General features: G+C 36.0%; 3 protein-coding genes across 4 annotated transcripts; all 3 read right to left on the bottom strand.

Moving 5' to 3' along the window:
• Positions 1 to 321: 321 nt before the first annotated feature.
• Positions 322 to 2,219, bottom strand: LOC149588225 (gamma-aminobutyric acid receptor subunit beta-1-like). Its single transcript, XM_089862891.1, has 6 exons — positions 2,171 to 2,219; positions 1,984 to 2,051; positions 1,687 to 1,913; positions 1,532 to 1,614; positions 1,290 to 1,448; positions 322 to 751 (listed from the first exon to the last, which is right to left on the bottom strand). The coding sequence occupies exons 1-6, from the start codon at positions 2,217 to 2,219 to the stop codon at positions 390 to 392; spliced, it is 948 nt and encodes a 315-aa protein (XP_089719017.1). The 3' UTR covers positions 322 to 389.
• A 1,696-nt stretch (positions 2,220 to 3,915) lies between these two features.
• Positions 3,916 to 6,524, bottom strand: LOC149588226 (gamma-aminobutyric acid receptor subunit beta-1-like). The gene is made up of 8 exons (XM_089863045.1): positions 6,180 to 6,524; positions 6,038 to 6,109; positions 5,877 to 5,974; positions 5,402 to 5,469; positions 5,110 to 5,336; positions 4,968 to 5,050; positions 4,733 to 4,891; positions 3,916 to 4,615 (listed from the first exon to the last, which is right to left on the bottom strand). The coding sequence occupies exons 2-8, from the start codon at positions 6,106 to 6,108 to the stop codon at positions 4,122 to 4,124; spliced, it is 1,200 nt and encodes a 399-aa protein (XP_089719171.1). The 5' UTR covers position 6,109; positions 6,180 to 6,524; the 3' UTR covers positions 3,916 to 4,121.
• Positions 6,525 to 7,287: 763 nt separating this feature from the next.
• LOC149588227 (gamma-aminobutyric acid receptor subunit rho-2-like) lies at positions 7,288 to 10,081 on the bottom strand. Of its 2 annotated transcripts, XM_089863047.1 has the most exons (9): positions 9,983 to 10,081; positions 9,821 to 9,918; positions 9,584 to 9,651; positions 9,297 to 9,523; positions 9,153 to 9,235; positions 8,271 to 8,429; positions 7,820 to 8,160; positions 7,641 to 7,667; positions 7,288 to 7,579 (listed from the first exon to the last, which is right to left on the bottom strand). In XM_089863047.1, exons 1-9 carry the CDS (start codon positions 10,051 to 10,053, stop codon positions 7,364 to 7,366), a joined length of 1,290 nt encoding a protein of 429 aa, XP_089719173.1. In that variant the 5' UTR covers positions 10,054 to 10,081; the 3' UTR covers positions 7,288 to 7,363. The 2 variants fall into 2 exon arrangements, with proteins under 2 accessions (XP_089719173.1, XP_089719174.1); XM_089863048.1 differs by lacking the exon at positions 7,641 to 7,667 and having other exon boundaries at positions 7,826 to 8,160.
• Positions 10,082 to 22,517: the final 12,436 nt, after the last annotated feature.

Below are 22,517 nucleotides of genomic sequence, written 5' to 3' on the forward strand. Positions count from 1 at the left end.
TTGGGTCTTCTACTTAGCTTCTAATTGTCGCAATTTTAAATTAACCCCAATACACGTATAGGGATAGAACGACTTGAGACAACGAGCACAACATCCCGGAAGCTAAATGGTGAAAAGACCTTAAAAGAGCTATCCCACAGGTAGCACGTAAAGATATAACGTATGTTGAATGAACGCTCAAGTCTATATCAAGTCACTAAAATTTCATCGTGCTTGTCTAGAATTGGAACCATGGTATAACCCAAAACATCCAGTGTTACGTTCAATAGTACTGAGAAAAGAATGTTTAAGCATTCCGCATAAACGAAGTCTAGGTAGTTTTAATTTAATTTCAGTACTACGACATGGAAGATTTTAAAGAGGTGAAGTTTTGACTTTCAGAACGTTACTCAAAATATACTCATATGAATAGTCGACCGTACAGCGATGGTCTTCTTCCGTTTCATTGTATTGGCCAGTGTAAACTCAATCAAGGACAAAAAGACCAAGACAAGACAACCGAACAACCAAATATCCAAGGCGGTCATGTAGTTTATGGAGGGTAGAGAAGATCTGGCTGAAACTATTTGAGTTGATAACGTCAGTAGCGACGTTACTCCCAAAGTAACTCTACCGGGCACGGATTCCACGTCAAGCCAGAACGAAACAAAGGACAGACACACAACAAGAAAACTCGGGATGTAGGTGTTTAACAGACTCGACGTGATATAACGGTCGAAGGTCAGTTTGCAAAGTAGCTCCGTAGCGTTACCTAATGACAAATAGTAAATGGACCAAATCAGAGTTATGTGGGTGCATGGCTAGCTAGAGCCCAAAATCTGCGAAAGCGTGTAAGTTGAATTCCAAACACACCACAAGGGGACTTCAATTTAACAAAGGTATTTTGCAGATAGATGAATCGTGTGCTTGATCAAATAATTATGAATTTAAAAAAACTAAGAATGAATAACAATTCACCTATATTTTTTCGTTTAGCTTTCAAAGGGTAGCGAAAATTTTAAAATAACTTATTAGGAAGTTATAGAGCAGACTCGGGTAATTATTATTGTATTGTCAATGTGATTGAAGCGTTGCAAACGTTCTAATCGCCCACATCACCAAGCTTCACGTTCAAGAGTGGCGACAGGCGGTTTGGAAAATAAATCCCACTGCTTCATCTTTAACCCCGTCCCATGGAAGAGGGTCGTTGACCATGACTCGCGCCCAACTAAGGCACTTTGTTATTTATTCCTAATTCTTTTATTTTAATAAATTCCTAATCTGATTAATGGTACGAAAAATAGTTTTACCCGATTGCCATTCAATGATATTCTTCTCGGGAATGGGCTTCCGCATATTGAATTGTGGATTTTTGACTGGGTATTTAATAACAATACTGGGAAATTTCAATTTATCCGTATTATCTTCTCCCATCCATTTTAATTCGGCGTCTTTTGATCTGCTGTACACTATAAAATTAAGAAATAAAGATACAAAAACGAAGATTTAGCTAAACAAATTTTAATTTAGCTATTCTAAAAATTTAACTTACAGAGGCCTATTTGAAGATAGCAAGTTTGTTTGTCCATCGGATAGAGCCTGAAGTCCATCAGGCAATTTACCAACAGTTGATATCTGTAAATAAATAAATAAATAAATAAATAAACGAAATAATAGTTAAAGAGCTAATATTCATGAAGCAAATACCTTGAATAGTGGTACACCAAGCCTGATGGTAACAGTTTGAAAACGGAATTCGGGACTAGAATCTGCACTTGGGCCGCGAATTTGCAATTCATAAAAATGACATCGGGCATCCAAAGACATTTGGATACGTAATCAGGCATAGTACGTGGTCTGTCGATAACGAGTCCGGAAACGTTAAACATATCGTCTCTCCATTTCATTACCAGATAAATTTGCATTCCAAATTCCTGGAAATCGAAATTAACATTATAATCTATTATAATCTATTTTAATTAAATAGTAAGTGAAATGGTTTACCATTTTTTCCTCACTGATGTCGTAAATGTGTAGGATCATGACCTCAACGTAAACATCCAAAGGTTTTCCTGCAAATCACACCGCGACTAATTATATAACTAAAAAATCACCACGTGACATAAATACAATGCCCGAAACCCTGTGAAATAACCAACGTTTACTACTTATGGTAAAAGTTCTTTTATACCATCCAAAAACGAGAGGACTGAACATCCAGTGTGTGGATCCAAAGGCATTAGATGTGCCTTCAAAGTTACCAGTCCACCAAAGTACTTTTGTTTTAAGCCACATCTATAGTCTTTGGATCCACATACCTAATGTTCCACCTTAAGACAACAAGGTGGTCAAACACCTCGACTTCAGAAAAGAGTTTATTAGCATATGTTCATAAGATATGCTCCATAGGTTTGCCACTGATTAATGAACTTGTCATGAAGTGACGAAGGTCATAGATTCTCGTAAAGCGACGTTGGTGAGGCCCTTTCAAAGGCTTGGCCCCGACAAAATAGGAAGATGGACTCCAACACCGAGTGTAGTCAATTCTTGGGTCGTTCTTGAACTAGCTCTAGGTCTCTAGCATTAAGAAGTATAGGTAGTGTCCTACTTGCGCAACATATCTAATAAACGTATGCTATTAGCAATAAAAATCAGATTAAGGCGAGAATATTTTATTGTCTCAATTAACGATATTGAAAATTCATTCAATTCAGTTTGTGTTAAGCTCAATTACCTTGATCAGTTGGTCTGGTATATTTTGGATCGTTGGCGCATAATTTTGGTTTTCTGGCTTCCCAGTCAATTTCATCACTTCCGAGTGCAGAAGTGTCACTGATGATGAATAACAAAATTAACTTCGACGTAGCTTGAACGAAACAACATTAAGTATAAATATTTTACCAAAAGAAGATTGAGGAAATAACTAATAGAACAGACAATTTTGATAAAATTGCACTTTCAATATTTCTCATCCTACCTTAACCACGAATGAAATGAAACCAAAAAAATGTATTACAGATGTTTCCCTTTTTGTTTCATTACCCATATAATGTTTTCTTTATTGTCAACCTTTACCTTTTGACCTTACAGTTGAAACTGGAATGACAGCTAGATTATGTTAAAATCACCATATAAAGTACTCACAACTCAAACGTAACGCATTTATGGAGAAAATCAAAGGTATATAAACCGAATTTTCTCCCCGAAGTCTTTTTCATCGATCAGAGTAGTTGCTCCAGTCACAGTTCACGCTCTAACTCTTAATTATGTTTCTCCAAGTATGACGGAAATTATAAACTAAACCACAGTGAAAGTACCGGTACTTGATTATTAACACGAAATGTTATATATTGCACGCACATTCTAAAACAAGTTGGGAAACCAAAAATTGCTTTCTGCGGAGACGTTGCTCCGATTTGCCAACTGCAAACGCGGTGACAGACATAAACACGCAGACACGTCCAGTATAATACCTCTCCTTGACGTCATCGTCACTCGGAGTGGTAATGAGACATTTCGAAATTTCCGTAGGCCTACCTAGTTCGTTTGTTTTGTGTTAGATCAAGTATGACAAGGTTAGATAGTATACTAGCCAAAGTTTGTTTTCCGGTGTTTTGTATAAAAAATAGAACAAAATTGCTAGCGACTACCATTTTTCTGAGGTATTTAGTAAATAGAATCACCCATCTGATGATAGTTCAATCTGGTATTGAACTATCATTGCGCAACTCGCCAAAAAATATTGTATCTAAGAAGTTATTAACTTCATAATACTTCCATAAAAATGTATTTTTGTTAAATATACGCACATAAATAATACATGAAACTTTCGCATAATAAATTCGACACACATGAAATGTTACTTACACTTTCCTTTATTTTCATAATTCAAGACAGTAATAAAATGTCAAGATGCAGAGAAAACACTTAGAGGACTGCTGTAAACTAACAACCAAACTATGAATTTTGCAAAGAATAGGCGAAGAAACTCAATATGTCACTTCCTCGTGTATTCACACATTGGTTACACAGAAAACAAGTGACAGACCCATTAAGTAACACTGTGATAAAACCATGTGGATGGTAACAGTGGTGCACTAGCAAACATACTTATAATCTTTCAATTCAAATTTGAACTAGGCCTAATGTATTTTCAAGATGAACAAAAGCCAATACAATGTTGCAAACGACATCATGGTTACGGGGAATATAACCCGTGATACGCGGTCAATGTCAATGTTACAAAAGGAGGTTTTATCAGTGTTTTGGCGCGACAAGTCTTTCGAATTTGAAACCGCACCCTTCCCATTCTTTATGTTCATTCTCTTAATTGAATTGGCCAGTGTAAACTCAATCAAGGACAAGAAGACCAAGACAAGACAACCGAACAACCAAATATCCAGGGCGGTCATGTAGTTTATGGAGGGTAGAGAAGATCTGGCTGAAACTATTTGAGTTGATAACGTCAGTAGCGACGTTACTCCCAAGGTAACTCTACCCGGAACGGATTCCACGTCAAGCCAGAACGAAACAAAGGACAGACACACAACGAGGAAACTCGGGATGTAGGTGTTTAACAGACTCGACGTGATATAACGGTCAAAGGTCAGTTTGCAAAGTAGTTCCGTAGTGTTACCTAATAAAAAGTAGAAGTATAATTCTATTCAGGGTTTTCGTTAAAGACTCTCTGAGGTCTCTTATTCATTCATGGTTTTTTAAACAAATTCTCAATTGCAACAAGCATTAATTTTACCGGATTGTGCTGCAATAATATTCTTCTCAGCAACGGGACTCTGCATATTGAATTGTGGGTTTTTGACAGGGTATTTAATAACAATACTAGGAAATTTTAATCCATCCGTATTATCTTCTCCCATCCATTTTAATTCGGCGTCTTTTGATCTGCTGTACACTGTAATATGAGGAAATTATGGTACAAAAATAAAGAATTAACTAAACTAATTTTAGTTTAGCCAAACTTAACTAACAGAAGCCTATTTGAAGATAGCAAGTTTGTCTATCCATCGGATAGAGCTTGAAGTCCATGACGCAATTTACTACTAGTTGATATCTGTAAATAAATGCATTAATATTGTAAATAACAAACCATATTCATGAAACGATTCCTACCTTGAATAATGATACACAATGCCATCTGGTAACAGTTTGAAAACGGAATTCGGGACTAAAATCTCTACTTGCGCGGCGAATTTGCAATTCATAAAGATGACATCGGGCATCCAAAGACATTCAGATACGTAATCAGGCATAGTTCGTGGTCTGTCAATACTGAGTCCGGAAACATTAAACGTTTCGTCTCTCCACTTCAACATTAGATAGATTTGCATTGCAAATTCCTGAAAATCGAACCATAACTTTAATGTACGTTTAAAGTAATTAGTAAATAATTAAAATGTTTCACCATTTTTTCCTCGCTGATGTCATAAATATGCAGTATCATGACTTCAACGTAAACATCTAAAGGCTTCTCTAAAAATAATTGCACTACTATTGAAAGCGTAAGTAGATCAACTTTTATGTAGCTATGTCTGAATGATGGCTAGTTACTACAGTGATTGAGCTCTGACTCGACTACAGGAACAAGAGCGGAAAGTAATTTGAGAAAAATCCCCAAAATAAAACCCAAAATGTTTTCATTTAATTGGTTATGGTTTTAGACAGTATGCTAAAAATCAAATTCTAAAAAACCTCATGGGGTTTCTTCCGGTTTAATTCTGTACCGCCTGCCATACTTGCGTGCAGGAGATAGCCCTAAACTCTAGTATTCTTGATTAGTTAGGAAAATTAAATTTGATCGAGCAAATTTTCCTGTCTCATTCTTTTACACACTTAACAATTGTGAAAATTCAACAAATTCAACGAAATTGTTCAATTACCGTAATCAGTTTTTCTGATATATTTTGGATCGTTGGCGCATATTTTAGGTTTCCTGGCTTCCCAGTCAATGTCGTCATTGCCAAACACATAAGTGACACTAGTCAAATATAACAAAATTAAATTCCGCGTAATTTCAAGAGAAAAATGTAAATTTCCTTACAAGAAACAGATCGTGTAAATAACTAATAGAAAACGTGATTCCGATTTAAACGTAGTTGCAAGAAGTTTCATACTATAGTAATCGTCAGTAATATAAAAAATAAACCAAAAGTTGTATCACAAATTTTTGTTACAAATATTACTTGTTTAATTTTGATTCCCACTACTGTAAAAATTTACTTCTTGAGGTCTAAATTGAAATGTGAATGACAGATTGGAGATGTTAAATCATTAAAATAAGATCTAACATTTACGGATTGAGTACAACACTTTAAGAGTATAGTTTGGAAAGTAGAGTCTGGAATACTGAGTTTTCTTTATGCACTTCGCGCTTATCGATCTCACTATAGTCGCTAAAGAGAGAACACGCTCTAATTCCTACATATTTATATTGTTTCCAAGTATGAAGCAATTAATATTAAAAACAACTCAATACTGAAGAGGGTGCCGGTAGTTTCTCTCTTTTACGAATGCGCGCGCCATCTAAAATGAAATAAGTCAATATATTTGCGGTTGTTCGTCTCACACCAACAATGAAAATGACATGTACCGTGTACTATGTGATCTTAGACCAAAATTGTTTTAACCGTGCGAAGTATAACGTTCATCGTTTTACCAGGGAAATATGTAATTTTAGAAACGGGAATGGAGAACAGTTAGTATTCACTTCAGTCCGACTCATAGCCCAGTATAGAGCCCCTCCCTTCAACACGTAAAGAAAATTTTAAATTACCTTATTGGCTCACTTAAACTACGTTATGATGACGTTGCTGACGGGTACGGCAAAAAATACGTAATTCCTTTTTACCTCTGTCGCTATGACCCGCCTCTTCTTTCATACTCCCCCGTCCAGGGGAAGGGGGTCTGGGACTTCGACGTATGCCTGTTCTCCATTCCCGCTTCTAAAATATCACCCGTCTCTGATGTTATACATTATCCTTGGTTTATAACATCTTAGATCTATATTTAACTCTGAACCGTCTGAGAATATTTTCTATTTAATTCGTGTTGTTACTTGCTGTTTTTTCAAGGTGATATAGACAAGTATGCGCGACTTCGAGCAGTTCATAAAACTACAGCATTGAATCTTAAAAAATATCACTTCATAATATTTCCATAGAAATTATATATATATATATATAGAATGTCTGGCTTGTTCTTTATGCCTAAACTGAAAGAACGTGTAGTTTTCACGTAATAAAATCAAACACGTATAACTTCATAGTTTTTACACATACGTTCATTTGAAACAGTAATTACAATGAGTGACCGCGCCGAAGTCTGTGTATGATAAATAGAAATAATAGATTCATTTTTCAAATATCTACTAATCTATTTTGGAGATGAATAAGAGCCAGTATAATGTAGCAAATGACACCATGGTTACGGGGAACAACACTCTGGAGACTCGGTCAATGTCAATGTTAGGCCTACATAACGAAGTTTTTTTAGCAGAGTCTTGGTGAGCCAGGCCTTTCGACTTTGAATACGCAGCATTCCCATCCTTTTTTTCAAAGTTTAGTTTTGGATAAATTCTACGTGTCTATAAATCAATGTTTGTAAATATTATTCGAAATTCTAAAATATTTTTAGTAAATTCATACCATACGATGAATTAACTCTTTCCAAGTCTACAAAACAAACCAAAACGTCAAAAGTTATTTTTTCAATATTGAAAAACTAAACATGTTGGAACACAAATGTTTTCTCGGGATAACGAATATAGTGGGTATACAACATATACAGGCTATGTTATAGACTTGAAAGACAACATTGAACTTACGCGTACATGATCATTGTTAGTCTTCATTCTCTTTATTGTATTGGCCAGTGTAAACTCAATTAAGGACAAAAAGACCAAAACAAGACAACCGAACAACCAAATATCAAGGGCGGTCATGTAGTTTATGGAGGGTAGAGAAGATCTGGCTGAAACTATTTGAGTTGATAATGTCAGTAGCGACGTTACTCCCAAAGTAACTCTACCCGGAACGGATTCAACGTCAAGCCAGAACGAAACAAAGGACAGACACACAACGAGGAAACTCGGGATGTAAGTGTTTAATAGACTTGACGTGATATAACGGTCAAAGGTCAGTTTGCAAAGTAGCTCCGTAGCGTTACCTAATGACAAATAAGTGTGAATCACGCGTGTTATTGATCGCTGATTCTTTTTTTAAAAAGATTATTCGATTGATACAACGCCGTTAATATTTTTTCAATATTAAGTTTACCCGACTGCCATTCGATAATAATCTTCTCGGGAACGGGCTCCTGCATTTCGAATTGCGGGTTTTTGACGGGGTATTTTATAACAATACTAGGAAATTTTAACTTCCCACTAGTGTCTTCTCCCATCCACCTTAATTCGGCATCTTTTGATCGGCTATACACTAGAAAAATAAGAATTGGTATGGTTAAGAAACTAACTAGTTTTAGGTGCGTTTAACCATAAGTATATAAGATATGCTCCATTAGTTTGGCACTATTGTGAGAGCTAGTCATGGAGTGACGTCGGTGGAACCAATCATTCTTTAATAGCGACTTCTGGGCCTTGTCTTAATATTAAAATATTAAGACTAATTTCCAAACTGCCATCCATCATTCATTGCACTGTGCTCCAGCTAGAGCTCAGTAAGACCAGAAGGGGATAATAGAAGAAGGATGACACTCTGTATCCTCTTAGTTCTTTAGGTATGTAACGTCGTTCTTCCCAGACTCACCCTTTTTGTTTGCTTACCCGCTCATCAAACTTCAGATGGGCATCGCACCGTGCTGGGTGAATTCTATAATTGTTTGGCGCTAAATCGCCAGCAATCAACCCACAAACCACGTCTTGTGGGAACAAAAACCCACAAGCGCATGCGCCTTGCCAAATAGTTAAACACTAATAGAGTAATGATGCGGAAACTCTTTATAGCGTATCTGACTCGGTTTAGTAAAGTTGCTCCAAATGTAAAATGATGTTGGGAAGTATGACGTTACACTTAGCTCGCTTTGTGGTGAATTTCTCTCGAAGAGAAGTATTATATACTTCTGGTAAAACAGAAGAATTACAAACGACGTGAAGTGTCATATATTTATGGAATACACTGTAAGCTAGAGGTTTAACGTACGTAAGCCTATTTGCAGAAAGCAAGTTTGTTTGTCCATCGGATAGAGTCTGAAATCCATGAGACAATTTACTACTAGTTGATATCTGTTTAATGAATAAGTGGAATGTATGATATTTGCGAGGCTTTGAATAAACGAATTAATACCTTGAATAATGGTACACAAAACCATCTGGTAATAATTTGAAGACAGAATTTGGTACCAATATTTGTATGTTCACCGCGAATTTGCAATTCATAAAGATGACATCGGGCATCCAAAGACATTTAGATACGTAATCGGGCATAGTATATGGTCTGTCGATATTCAGATCAGAAACATTAAACATTTCGTCTCTCCATTTCATTATCAGATAAATTTGCATTCCAAATTCCTGAAAAGCGAAATTAACATTTAAATCAATCGTAAAAAAATAGTAATTGAAGTGGTTTACCATTTTTTCCTCACTGATGTCGTAAATATGTAGGATCATGACTTCAACGTAGACATCCAAGGAATTGCCTACAAATAATCGAGCAATTCACAACAGAACGGAACAATAATCTTGACCAACTAGGTATTCAATTGCTATCAGCTTTAACAATTAAGGAAAATTGCGCTTTTGGCTATCTACCGTTTTGTTGCATACCTCGTTCTTTTCGATATTAAATGCATAAATAATTTCAAATACCGTGATCAGTTGGTCTTGTATATTTTGGATCGTTAGCGCATATTTTAGGTTTCCTGTCTTCCCAGTCAATTTCATCATTAGAGAACACAGACGTGACACTGATCATATATAAAACAATATTGTTTTCGGCATAAATTCAACGAAAATTTACACTTTTCTTACAAGAATAATATGATGGAAATAACTAATAGTACAGGTGATGCCGACATAAATGCAGTTCCAATGTGTTTCATCCTGAGACAATCGCCAGCAAAAAAAAAAAAATAAATTAAACTGTATCATGGATTTTTCTTTTCATTAACTCCCATTTTACATATCGCTAGTGCCCAATTTTCTCTTTACGTGAGGTTAGGAAATGTAATGGCCGTAGAGATACAAGAAGAACAGTTGAATTTTCAGCGTTGAGTACGGATCTATGGCAGAACCCCTTCGCATGTGGCGCCTCTACTGGCGAGGTATACTAAAATATTACAAACTCCATGTTAACATTTGAAGTTTAAGAGCGTCGATTGGGCAAGTACAAGGATCAGTTTATTTTTAACACTACTAAGTACTAGTTTAGAAAAATCTTATTTCGCTGACTGACTTGGGAGGGAGACAACCGGGTTCGAATTGTGTCTGGAACGTTTTAAATAAAAAATAAAAAATTTATTAATTATTTTCCGCATTATTAAACGGAAGGAAATGTTTGTAGGATGCAGAGAGGTATATTAACAGAGAATTGAAACGTGTTCAAGATGCATCGTTAGGCCCTACAGTATTTGTAAATAGTTTAAAATAAATAACTCGATAGGGGCGCCATTTACCATTCCCTCTATTGCACAAGCGAAAGAGGTTTGAAAATTCCGTCACAAAAAGACGCCTGACCCGCCTGGAAATAGTTTTTCTAGGTTCTCAATATATTTTCTACTGTCTATGGGAATGACAACTTGGAGAAGTTAAAAGAACGAAGTAAACCTTAAAATGGAAAGTTCTATAAATTTTTAAAATCAAAAAATTTAAACCGCAAAATACTGGCAAAATATACGACGATACGTTTTAGAACTAGTTTATCGTGTTTGGTTTTAGGTAGCTGCAAAATATTTGTTCATGACTCTCGTATTTTATTACCAATTATGTGTAATTACTAAAAGTTAAACATGATTTTGTTCTAAAACACTTTCTTGTGTATCAACAGTTGCAAGCACGCGTATGGCAACAACAAAATAATCACGTAGTTTTCTATTTTCATCAAATGGTTGAAACAGGTTAAATGTGTTGCGCTATAAACTTTCAAAACTGTCTTCTAGAAAATTAAAATACACATACCAATTAAATCTCGGAAACCGGATTTGCACCAACGTATGTTTTTTGCTCCTGATTCGTAGAATCTACTAATCTAACACTCATCAATTTATAATGAAAGTATGTACACCTTGGCTAAATTGAAATTTTATGTTATCAACACTGGTTTTCGACAATCTTCCGCATAAATATATACTCTCAAGGTTATAACTACTACATTTTGTTCTGTAGTAAAAAATATAATAAACATTTGAAAAGAGAATGGAACCTTGCTAATACAAAGAAGCCCGACAAATGCATTCGTCTAATCTATAATATTAGATTTTACTGTAAGAAAACATTTGACTAGCAAATGCACTTAAGGCTCTTAGAGGCGCAATATACAAAAAACGTAGTACCGTTAAATGTGAACGATTGCTTAGCTATTTGAGTAGAGTTTTCATACACCCATTAACTGAACCGACAATTTAGACAAACCATCGAAAGAAAGAAATACCTAGAGTGTGCTTTATATGGAAATTCTACATCACCCATGCAGTTAATAGGGAAGACTTTTAGATTATAGAAGCTATGCAATCAAATAGCTAAGCTATAATATGTTTTAAGTGCATATGGAGGCATAGTTTTAGTCTTACTAGGTTAGTAACAAACAGCAAAATACATATGGATTATTCCATTAATTACTTACAGAGAAACCAATACACCAGCGGGAATCGCCATCTTAGGTTATATCTCTCACGTTGAAAAACAACGACAGACGGAGCCAGAGTTCACTACACGCGGGAGTCTAGCCAACTTCTTCTAGCTTCTTGGCGCGAGGAAAATAACCCAAGATGGCTTCCTCCCGTTCTGTATTTTTCCTTCTCTTCAGGAATGAATGTAACGGTCTATTATAAGAAAAAGTCTCGGATTCCCACCTTTGTACATAGTTATCACCTCTGAATAGTGCAGAGGATGCAAGTCGAGCTCTAGCCCAATCACAGGCGGGGTCTTAGCTACGTCATTTTAAAAAATAGTCATTGATTTGTTTCGTTCGTGTTTCAACATAATTCAGCGAACTATATATTATTGCTTTCAAAATCAGTAGTTGCAAATAGTAGAAACTGAAGGTACAGCAAATAGGACTAGGCGTAGCTCTCGTGATTGTAGGACGGTTTAAAAGGGGGTAAGAAATTGGGGAGTGGTTAATGGTTATAACCTAGCCAGCATGTTTGAAACTTAATGTTTTAATGTATATACTTTTGGTTAACGCTTATATAGTATGACCAAAAAATACCAGATGTCGCTGTTTTTTTTTTAAATAGGGGTATTAATTTTTAAAGGATGAAGCATCGTTTTAATTTATGACCAATTTTAATTGGTAATTTACTAGACACGTTTAAATATTACGGTGATTTCACATCTGTAACCTTGGCGCTGTACACGATAATTCTATGATGAAGAAAGACAAAACTTTAGTTTCTATTAATATTTTACCGTAACTCAAGTCGGAACTTTTGCGTTGGGAAATTAGGCAAATACCCTATTAAACCATCACTAGTTTTTTTACGTTACTATCCTCGCTTAGGAAAACTTTGAAGGTTATCTCTGCCAGAAGAGCTAGGTGACCCAAAAACGAATCAGGACGAAACCTAGAACAGCGCGATGGCAATGGGCGGCGAAACAACGACTTTTTCAAAGATGCCACCCAGACAGGTAGATGCAATTAAGAGCACAGCGGCGTCTATTTTGGTAATGAAGAAGAAACATCACTTCTCTCCGTTCTCTCGTGTCGTAAGACTTTACCCAATTGTAAAGGGTTAACGGAGCTGAACGCGCACAGTTGATACAACTCGGAATAGAAAACGAATCCGAAGAGCCTTTCACACGAGCCAATTTTCCACTGCAGTTACTTTCAGCGTTATCAATTGTCAAAACTAACTAGTTACTATGCTAGCGACATCTTTGGCAATTTTCAAGTGTAGATAGATTGTTATCACTTGTCAATATTGTTTCGTTCCTGCGCTAGCGATAACTGTGGAAATTTTCAACAGCAGTTGGCATGAGCGTTAAAATTTGTTATTACTAATTCTTTACTATGATAGTGATATCTTTGGAAATTTTCAACTGCAGTTAGTTCGATAAATGCCTCATTCGAGAAAATCGGAGGTAATTGTAAAGTGGAGATGCATGAGACACGATGCAATAGTTGTAATTTAATTGAATAACACTTGTCACGATGCTTTTCTGACCCCTGAGATAGCTATGTCAATGGGCGAAAGCTTTCCATTGATACCTAACTTATCCAATTGTGAGGATTGTAGTGGAGATACGTATACTTCCCCCTATTTGTTGTCACACTAGGGTGAAGATCGTCTCTTATTTCTCTAGGTTTAATTTTATGACTAATTACGAAATTTCCACTGTCTCTTGTGAATGAACCTTAATACTCGTTACATCGTCTTTTTGATATCTTGGAGATGTCGTTTTAAGACTAGGTTTATCTATATCATCTCCAAATAAATATCTAAATCTATCTGCAGAATCTAGTTCAAGTAAAGAACGATTATAATCCATATTATAAATCATCCTGAGTTCCTTGAAAGACATAATTCGCGATTTAATTCGGAGAGCCTTTAATCCGGCGCCGACTTTTTTTAAAAAAAAAATAAATGGTGTTTGTAGGATCACAGAAAAGGAGTAAATGACACTCAAAAAGAATCGTATAAATGTTAAAGAGAAGCGTTTAGGCAGTTCAACGAAGAAAGTGGATTGTCAAAAGCTTTGTACTCCTTTCATCATAACCTCCTTGATGTTCTGGATTCTTAAATAAAACGTTCTAAAGATTGTGTTCTGGTGTTGAAAGGCAGTAATTTGAAGCCCATGTGGTTTTAAGAATAGGATTCCAAATAAACACCAAGCAATGTTTTACAGCTTTGCTTCAGGAACTTAACCAAAGTTAAACTTCTTGGAATGGGGTTTAAAACAAAACATCATTATTATAATTTAATTTCTAGGCAAAACTACGTACAGTGCTGATCTTTATAGCACAGGTTCATCTGGAGGTTGACTAGACGATGGGACCAGCGCTAATATGAGAGGAACTTTCACGCCAATAGTTGTAATTAAGGCCTGTTTTCATTTGGCAAAATCACGGCGAATTTGCTATTCTCGGTGTGTTTGGGGGTTTTTTCCCTAGTGAAAACAGGCCTTTAACGCATATTCACGTGTAAGTTAATTTCTCGCATCTTCTATCAGTGAGTAAAGAGGTTAGATGGAGTGGTAATGGTGATGGTGGTGATGGGTAACTCTCCCAGTGTACCTTGCGCACGTCTCTACTCTTCGGTAGGCGATTGTGAAGTGCTGCCTCGTAGTGCCATTCTATTTGTGAGAACTAGCTTCTTTTTTTAAGACAGAGGGGGCAGACTTCTACGTTATAGGTATGGAGGTTTTTACCCCATCCTGTTCTTCTTCAAGCTTCTATCTAATTAGATAACTGAACAGTGTAAAAGTTAGGCCATAATGTGGTTCCCGAGTTGGTTAATGGACTTTTGAAAATACTTTAGAATGGTAATAAATATAACGACAACAATAACAGATTTAGCAGCTATATCATATTTTTTTAAGTATTACAATATTTTCAGTTTGGACAGGAGTTAATCTCCTGGAATTCCAAAACAACAAAGTTTACTAGCTTATGTTTGTTTATTTCGGGACGTTTTTATGGCGCGGGAGTAATTTCTTCTTCTTTATTTTTTATTTTTTTTTTTGTAATGTGTTCAACTTCCTGAATGTCACGGCGGAGTTTTCGGTCGTTTACCTCTTCAGAGGGAAGCGAGGTGGCCGACTTCCTAGATGCTCAAATAAGATCTCGATGAATTAACTAAAGGAAGCCTTAAGATTTCAAATCTGAGTATCCGGAAATTAACTGCATGATCAGTAACTACAACATTTACAACCGATTAACTCAAATTGAACACGTTACTTTCATGAAACCACGACATCTTGTCCAGTCTAGCTTGTTTTATATTTTTAATGTTCAATATCGAAAGGGTTTTAAATACAAATATTGCTCTTGTATCGGGCTTCTTCAATTTAGCCTTGTCACCTTTGTATTTGTCCCTCCCTTTCGCTTAAATAGTGTCAGCCAATCAGGAACTTTTGAACTATCACGTAAGCAAAAGTCACGTGTATGTCCCAGATTTATGCCCACCCACAATCAGTTCCACCATTCATAATTAAGATCTATGGCCAGTTGGGCATTCCTAACTGGTAATTGGTGTAGCGACCTTTTAAAAAGTTGGTGGTAAATTAGAGTCTAGTGTTTAACCACCTTGTTTCTCCAAAGACGTTAGAAGTGACTTCAAACAATACGGACCAAATTTGGTGGCCTGTTGACTTTAAAACCCTATCTAACGTCCTTGGACCAATATACCGAATCTTCCTTGTTAACCCAATATCAAGCAAACGACACTGTACCCCTCCCCTTTTGAAAAAGGTCTATATTGAAGGATTTGACAACGCCTAGGGATAATTTCACCAAGAATCAAAGCTGGAAACTATGCATCTCCGCAAAAGAGATGTTAATGAAAATAACTGTCTTCTTTATAACTGTTGACTCAGCGAATACCAGCGAAGACTATACCGGCACGACGAGAAAGCGATAAAACTCGTCTTAATTTATATCTCGAAACTTAATCGCGCTGAAAGAAATACATTACGTGAATGCCTAGCTTTATATAACTCTCATCGGATTCGACCATACCTAGATCGAGAAAAGACGGAAGTTCAAAAGACTTTAAACTCTTTTGAAATTAAATTTATTTGATGCCCAAAAGAATTGCATTCAGAACTAATATGATGCAATTAATTAGGCGGAACAGTGTCTTTGAAAGTAAATTAGGATGAAAGACTCGTCAGATATTACACTATGTTTGTTTAAAAATATATTTCTTCTTTTGTAAAAATGTAACATAGCTAAGTTGCTTTTAAATGAAACGTGAATTAAAGCCGCGTTTATATTATAGTCAGTTGAAGCAGAAGTAAAAACAACCTACAAAAAATTGTCCCTCAAATTTTTTTAATCACTCAATTTCAGCAAGATACGTTTGAACAGAAGTGGATGAGATGGTTTGATTAGACCATTGGCAATCAGTCAATGAGATGACCCGCAAAAGGTTTGATATTGAGGTAGTAGCTAGGCTATCAATTCATGACAACTGTGATTCAATTTAGAAACCCTCGCAAATCTGCATATCTGTAATTTCTAACTATTTATTGGCGTGAAGAAACATAGCCTATTTCAATAAAGCATCAAGCTCGAAACTCGCTCAGGGTCGTCTACGATCTATTTCGATTTATAGGCTAGCTACTTGAGTGAAAATCTTTTCTTTAAGTCTAAATAAACACCGTTCATTGTTAAACTGTCCCATTGTTGTCTTAGTTAAAGGTAATTCTACAAAATGGGAACAAATACTTTGGCAGCCTATTGTCTTTCCTAGTGATTACCCACATCGATAAGAATGAAGGGAAGCATAGGTATCGTATTCAAAATAGACCACAATGAAACAAATATCCCCTTCACTGGGCAGAAATCTAGTTAACCAAAATGAGAGAGAGTACCAAAATCGTCCAGACATTTTTGAATGCAAATTTAATCTAGGTTCTTCTAGATAAGAACCCACCCCCTACCGTAATGTTTATGAAAAAATCGGCTTTGAAGCTTAGCGTCCCATTGAAAAAGCATTGGGTGGTTCAACGCATCGATTAACTTAAAAACTGCAGCGAAGCTACGTTTTGGAATACTTTCAAATTAACAATTAACTTTTCAAGGTGTGCCTTTTCAAAGTTTTACCAAAAACAATTAAGTCTAAGTATTTTATTTTAATTAATTTGTAAACTATGGTGTACGAAGTCTGTTTGAAACGTTAGTACATTCGAAGTTTTTTTTTTGACCAATTTCCGTGCTGGTTGAAAAAAACATGTTATCAAACTCAAAATCCGTTTGAGGTTGATAACATGTTTTGACAATTTTACTTCAAGTTCAACCAACTAGGAAAATAAAGTGCGCTACTACAGGAACCGGTTCTTAAAAAAACATTAGTACCACATACCTTTCACGTTAAAACTGCAGAAAATATTACCCGAATTATTTCTTACAGACCTTCTAATAGCGAGTCTCAGATCGAAAAGAGTTCCATTTAAAATCTGGGGTTTGCTTTTTGTCTTTAGTTTGTCCACTGACAAAGAAAATGTAGCGTTAAAGCTATACTTGATATATTGGAATCATTGGTAGTATGTCTATCACCTTGCCTTACCGTACTATTGGTTTAGGCCGATGAATTAACTATGATCGATGACCTAAAATACATTTGATAAGACATGAAAAAATCCACATTTTAAACCTTATCTTGAAAACTGCCCCCAAAATGACTTTTTAAGCTTGGAGATTATGCAATCGAATTTTGTCTTTAAAAATTTATTATGGGAACCTTAAGGCCTCAAACATACGATGCGACTTTAAGTCGTGAAGTGGTCGTCCTGACCACCGCGCAATATGTTCGCACTAGGTTTAAAACTTCGGTCACGACGATTCTCGGCTGAAGTTGCGACTCTATAAATCAACAGGGATTTATTTTCCTATTATTCCACTGCCATCGCGAATTTCCAAATTGGGCTTTTGAACCCTGTCATTGAATAACACGAAACGGTCCGTCTGCTCAGCAATTTTTGTTGTTTCGACGTCGGGACGTTGCCAAAACGGTAGACGTTTGAAAATAACGCGACGGTCGCGACAACAAAGATCGGTCAGTGCGAACTCAGCCTAGTATCTATTGTCTCAATGTTTGTTATTGTTGTAAAAATGTAGCTTTTATGCAGTTGGGAAAAACGAAAATTAACATTGAGAAACTGCTTTTTCTCTATATGAATTTCATTGTCTTTCAAGACGCTTAGAAATACACATTAGTATCGCAGTCAGTACTTATTTTAAACTATCGCACTATATAAGATATGTTTTAATCTTAAAACAGTAGTAAAGATTCCCGGCGTTGCGTGTGTAATGCTACTTTTAAAATGGTTAAAATCAGAAGCATGTAACTTCCACCGAAGTTATTTTGTTCTGAGGGCTAGTCTTATTAGTTAGTTAGTTAAGCCAGCGCATTATGCGATTGGTCAGAGGTCCTTATTTCAAATTATCCTTAACCTAATTTGAATTTTAAAATCATTCGAAGGTGTTTCCTGAGTGTTGCACTATGCAGACTGGTCTTATAATTAGTGGAAGAATAGATAAAAAATCACTTGATTTTCCACTTTACCCTCCCTTTAAGGAGGATAAAAACTATATGAAATACGTCATAGGCACGTGACTCAAAAAGACATGGTTCAAATTTCGGAAACTACCCACTTCGGAGGTATTGGCGCTACAGGCATTCGGAAAAAAATCTACTCAGATACCTAATAAGTATGCTATTGGCAATTACTAAGGTTTTCTAACTACCATCAGAATGAAACAATTGAACAACATTAATATACTTTTTTCAGTATCAATAAAACCAGTTGCGCATGAGGCACAATAATATTGAATATGACCATATTGCTAGAACAAGGGTCAGTTAAGGGCCAATTAAAACATCGTCTAGAACCTAGATGGCCCAAGGAAATGATACGGAAGAAGGCCGCATAATGGAAATCGTTATATTGATCGCGGAGAACTTTTGACCTTTTAACGAATTTCATTGTGCTCCGCAACATTCCTAAAACTACGTATAACCTCTGTTTGCCAAAAAATCTGGAACATTACTACACATAGGAAGCGAAAACCGTAAAATAGTCGTCAAATATGAACTATTAATAAAAACATAAACGATGTTTTTAGCGCTTGACAACGCATAATTTCGATTAGAGCCTTAGACAAAGAAATATACCAGGACAATAGTATTTTCAGTTGAATCTTAACCCTGTTACCATAGACAAATTAATCTCATATCGCGTATAGTGGCATCCACGACTTGAAAACATGACGCGTTTTTTCTTCACGAATCTCTTTGAGCATGGGTGCACCAAATCTTGCCTCAACCAATATCATCCCTAGTTACTATTTCTTCCAATAGAGTGCTCTCAATATGAATTGTTGTACGTCATTTTACCTGGGGTCTTTAGTCATTTTATAGCGCCATCCTCCGTTCAAATATTTCAGAATCAAACCCTAAATCAAAGCAAACCGTCTCGTTACGTTCTCTGGTCGCTAGACCGCGAACGTATTAATTATTTATAGAGTTTGTTGCTTAAGCACTTGCCGTAGTAGCGTTACAAATTAAGCATTTCCCGAAAAATGACACAAGAACTTGACCCTTTGACCCTTAGTTCAAATCGGTAACAATCATAAAAATAATAATAATAATCTAAGCTTTGCCTATGAAGGGATTTCCACACTAAGCCTGTGGTTTGTTTACAGGTGGGTCCCTTTACAATGCATGGCCGCCGCGGCGAATATTTTGGCCAAAATTCTAAATTTTTCACAGCACTCTACATCAGAGCTTTCAATTTTCAGAATGCTTTTTCTTCTGGCCCTCCACGTTTTTCGCTCTACAAAAATACTGTTAAACATATTGTTGAAACGAATGACATAGTTTGTCCAAAAATAAGGTCGTTCAGTTTTGCCAAATCAAGAGAATTGACATCACAAAAGATGCGAATCCTTCATTTATGAACTATCTTTACCCCGTATATTATCGGTAAAAAACTGAATAGTTTTGACAAGGCTTTTAGTATTTTTGACACTCAGAACCAAAGATATAATAACTTAAAAAGAAAGACCCTTTTCAAAAATTGAGGGTAAAATGGGCTTGATGTTTAAGGACCTTTCACTCTTCTACTTGTCCGGTATGTTTACAACAAAGACGTGAGATTTGGCTGAAAAGAATAAGGTCTTTGGTGGACTGGCTACGTTGAAGCCCCATCTAACGTCTTTGGATAAACATACCGGTAGTTCCATTCTAACCCAACAGCAAGCAGACGATATTGTGGTCCTCTTTATACAGTAAAGACAAAACTTTCGTTTAATTTCGTGAAATATGAAGGCAATTTAATTAACGCTTCTTGACAGTTGGCTGTCCTGTTTTTATTTGTCTGTGTTTTATTTGATCGATATTGAGCGATTTTAAGCGTGCAACTGAAATAAACAGATGGCGCGTGTTATGACTCAAGCGCTTTCAAGTGTCTTTTCATCCGATAAGGAAGGCTTATCGCCCTGATAAACTAACGTTATAAAGTCTAGTAGTTTATCAGTATTGGCGCAGGCAGGATTAATTCTACTAACCGGGTTTACTAAATACGATAACCCTGTAGTCTTTAGCAGCGATGAAATGGTATTATTTCAAGCACTTGTTACAAGCGAAGAATTCTACATCTGAAGCTAATAACATTCTCATCTGAAGTATTTTACATTAAATCATAATCTAAATCATATGAATACAATTAATTCTTCTTCATTCTCATCAGTGAGCCCAACGTTAAAAACATTATGACCGACCAATCGGTCTTTAATGGTCAAAAGTTCTTTAATTAGTTATATGGCTGAAATTAAATTATTATTAACAGTTTTCATTTTATAACTAAAGATATATTTGATGTGGACATCACCGTTTTCCCCTGTCTCTAAACTTCACTGCCGTGCTAGGCTAAGACCACCATATCATTGACTAGTTGCAGAAGCTGGTAGAGATAGGCTTATAAAGTCTATTAGTCCTTGGCCCTGCTCTAGTTGGCGCTACCTACGTAATTTGACGCCGGTCTAAAGCTATACTAAACTAGCTAATATCTTTTAGTGACATATAGCAATCTCTTGCTTTGCAGAAAAGCACCATACAGGCGCCATAAAGCCTTCAATGAAATTAGTTTTACAGATTTTAATTTAAAAAAATACGTAATTAAAATTTTTAGCACTTAAAAACTTGGTTTTGGGTTTAACCATAAGTTTAAAGGATATGTTCCATAAGTTTGTCACTGGTTACTGAGAGGCTGTCATGAAGTGACTTAGTTGAAACGTCATAGATTCTCGTAAAGCGACGCTTGGCGAGGCGCTGTCAAACGGCTTAGAAGAACAGACTTAATAGGAAGATGGACTGCAAAATCAACCGAGTGTAGTCAATTCTCGCTTGTCGTTCTCGAACAAGCTCTCAGTAAGTCTGTAGCATGCCATACTTTAGGAACATATCTTATAAACTTATGTTTTAACAAAGGAAAAACAATTATGATTAACCTATTCCATTAAAAAACGCAATGGAATTTAGAATGATCATGACATATCAGAATCTTAATCACCCTTACTCGTAGCCTGAGTTTTTAATAAAACACTTTTTAAGAATCGACAACCTTCTGTTTTGATTTCTTCTAGCAACTTTTTTGTGGATCATCTATGATCGTTTGGTTATATATTAGTCAGGAAAAATTATAAGTTTCATTGGGAAAAGAACGTCATAAGCAAGTTTTCGCTTGTATTGCCAAAAGGATATGTAAGATAGCGACACCGAATAGGGGAGACGAAGCGCAGACAGCCTAAAAATATATTTCCGGGGAAAGTGGTTCTTTTACGTCTTTTTTTCTTTACTCAAAGGAGGACAGGCAGTAATTCTTTCGCTTCTTCGCGCGCTCAGTTGCGCAACTGATCTTTTTTTCCATGATTCTCCCATCTGTCCATATTACTTTCACTTTGGCCTTCCCCTATTACTTTAGGGAGATTTATCTGACTAATACTAATAGAGTCTGCCCCGTTATGAAAAGCATATGGTGTCGGTTTAACCCATCCAATTAATAGTCGACCCTGTGTGTTTTCAAAGTACACGATAAATATTTAGATTGCACTTGTAGGCGACTACAGATGGGTGCTGAAATGGTTAATATTAATTGATTCTGTCTACTGAATGTTTTTCAGAAGGTTTTCTATTAAATATGAACAGAAATAACGGATTGGTCAGAGAGTTTTAAAGGGTTAATCGATAATAACAAATTAGCACCTTCATTCTAAATACAGGGTGTTTCTGGTAGGTCTTCCATATATGAAAGAGTGTGTTCTTTGGGTCAACTGAGTGGAAAGTGACAAACAACATGGGGGTCTTCAACATTTAGTTACGGAGATATTGTAATCCAAACATTGGGCCCATTAAACAAGAAAATATTTACACATATGAAGTAATATTTCAACATCGAAGGTCAAAAGGTCTTAAAGATACAATAACCACTATATGAGTAAAAGTATTTACATAATTTTTAACTTTCATTTGATGAAAACCCCTTCTAAACCTCGAGGACTTTGTTGGAACTTCGCCAGTAGCTAAGTACCACGCCACTCTTGCACGCACGTGTTGATGAGAAACAAAAGGTTACACAAGTCTCGAATGTTTATACGCAAAACAAATTAAGACCAACTAAGCAG

The sequence above is a fragment of the Phalangium opilio genome, unplaced genomic scaffold (assembly GCF_054372755.1).
Source record: "Phalangium opilio isolate 3A_F unplaced genomic scaffold, DU_Popi_V2 ptg000662l_1, whole genome shotgun sequence".
In the NCBI taxonomy this organism is placed as follows: domain Eukaryota; kingdom Metazoa; phylum Arthropoda; class Arachnida; order Opiliones; family Phalangiidae; genus Phalangium; species Phalangium opilio.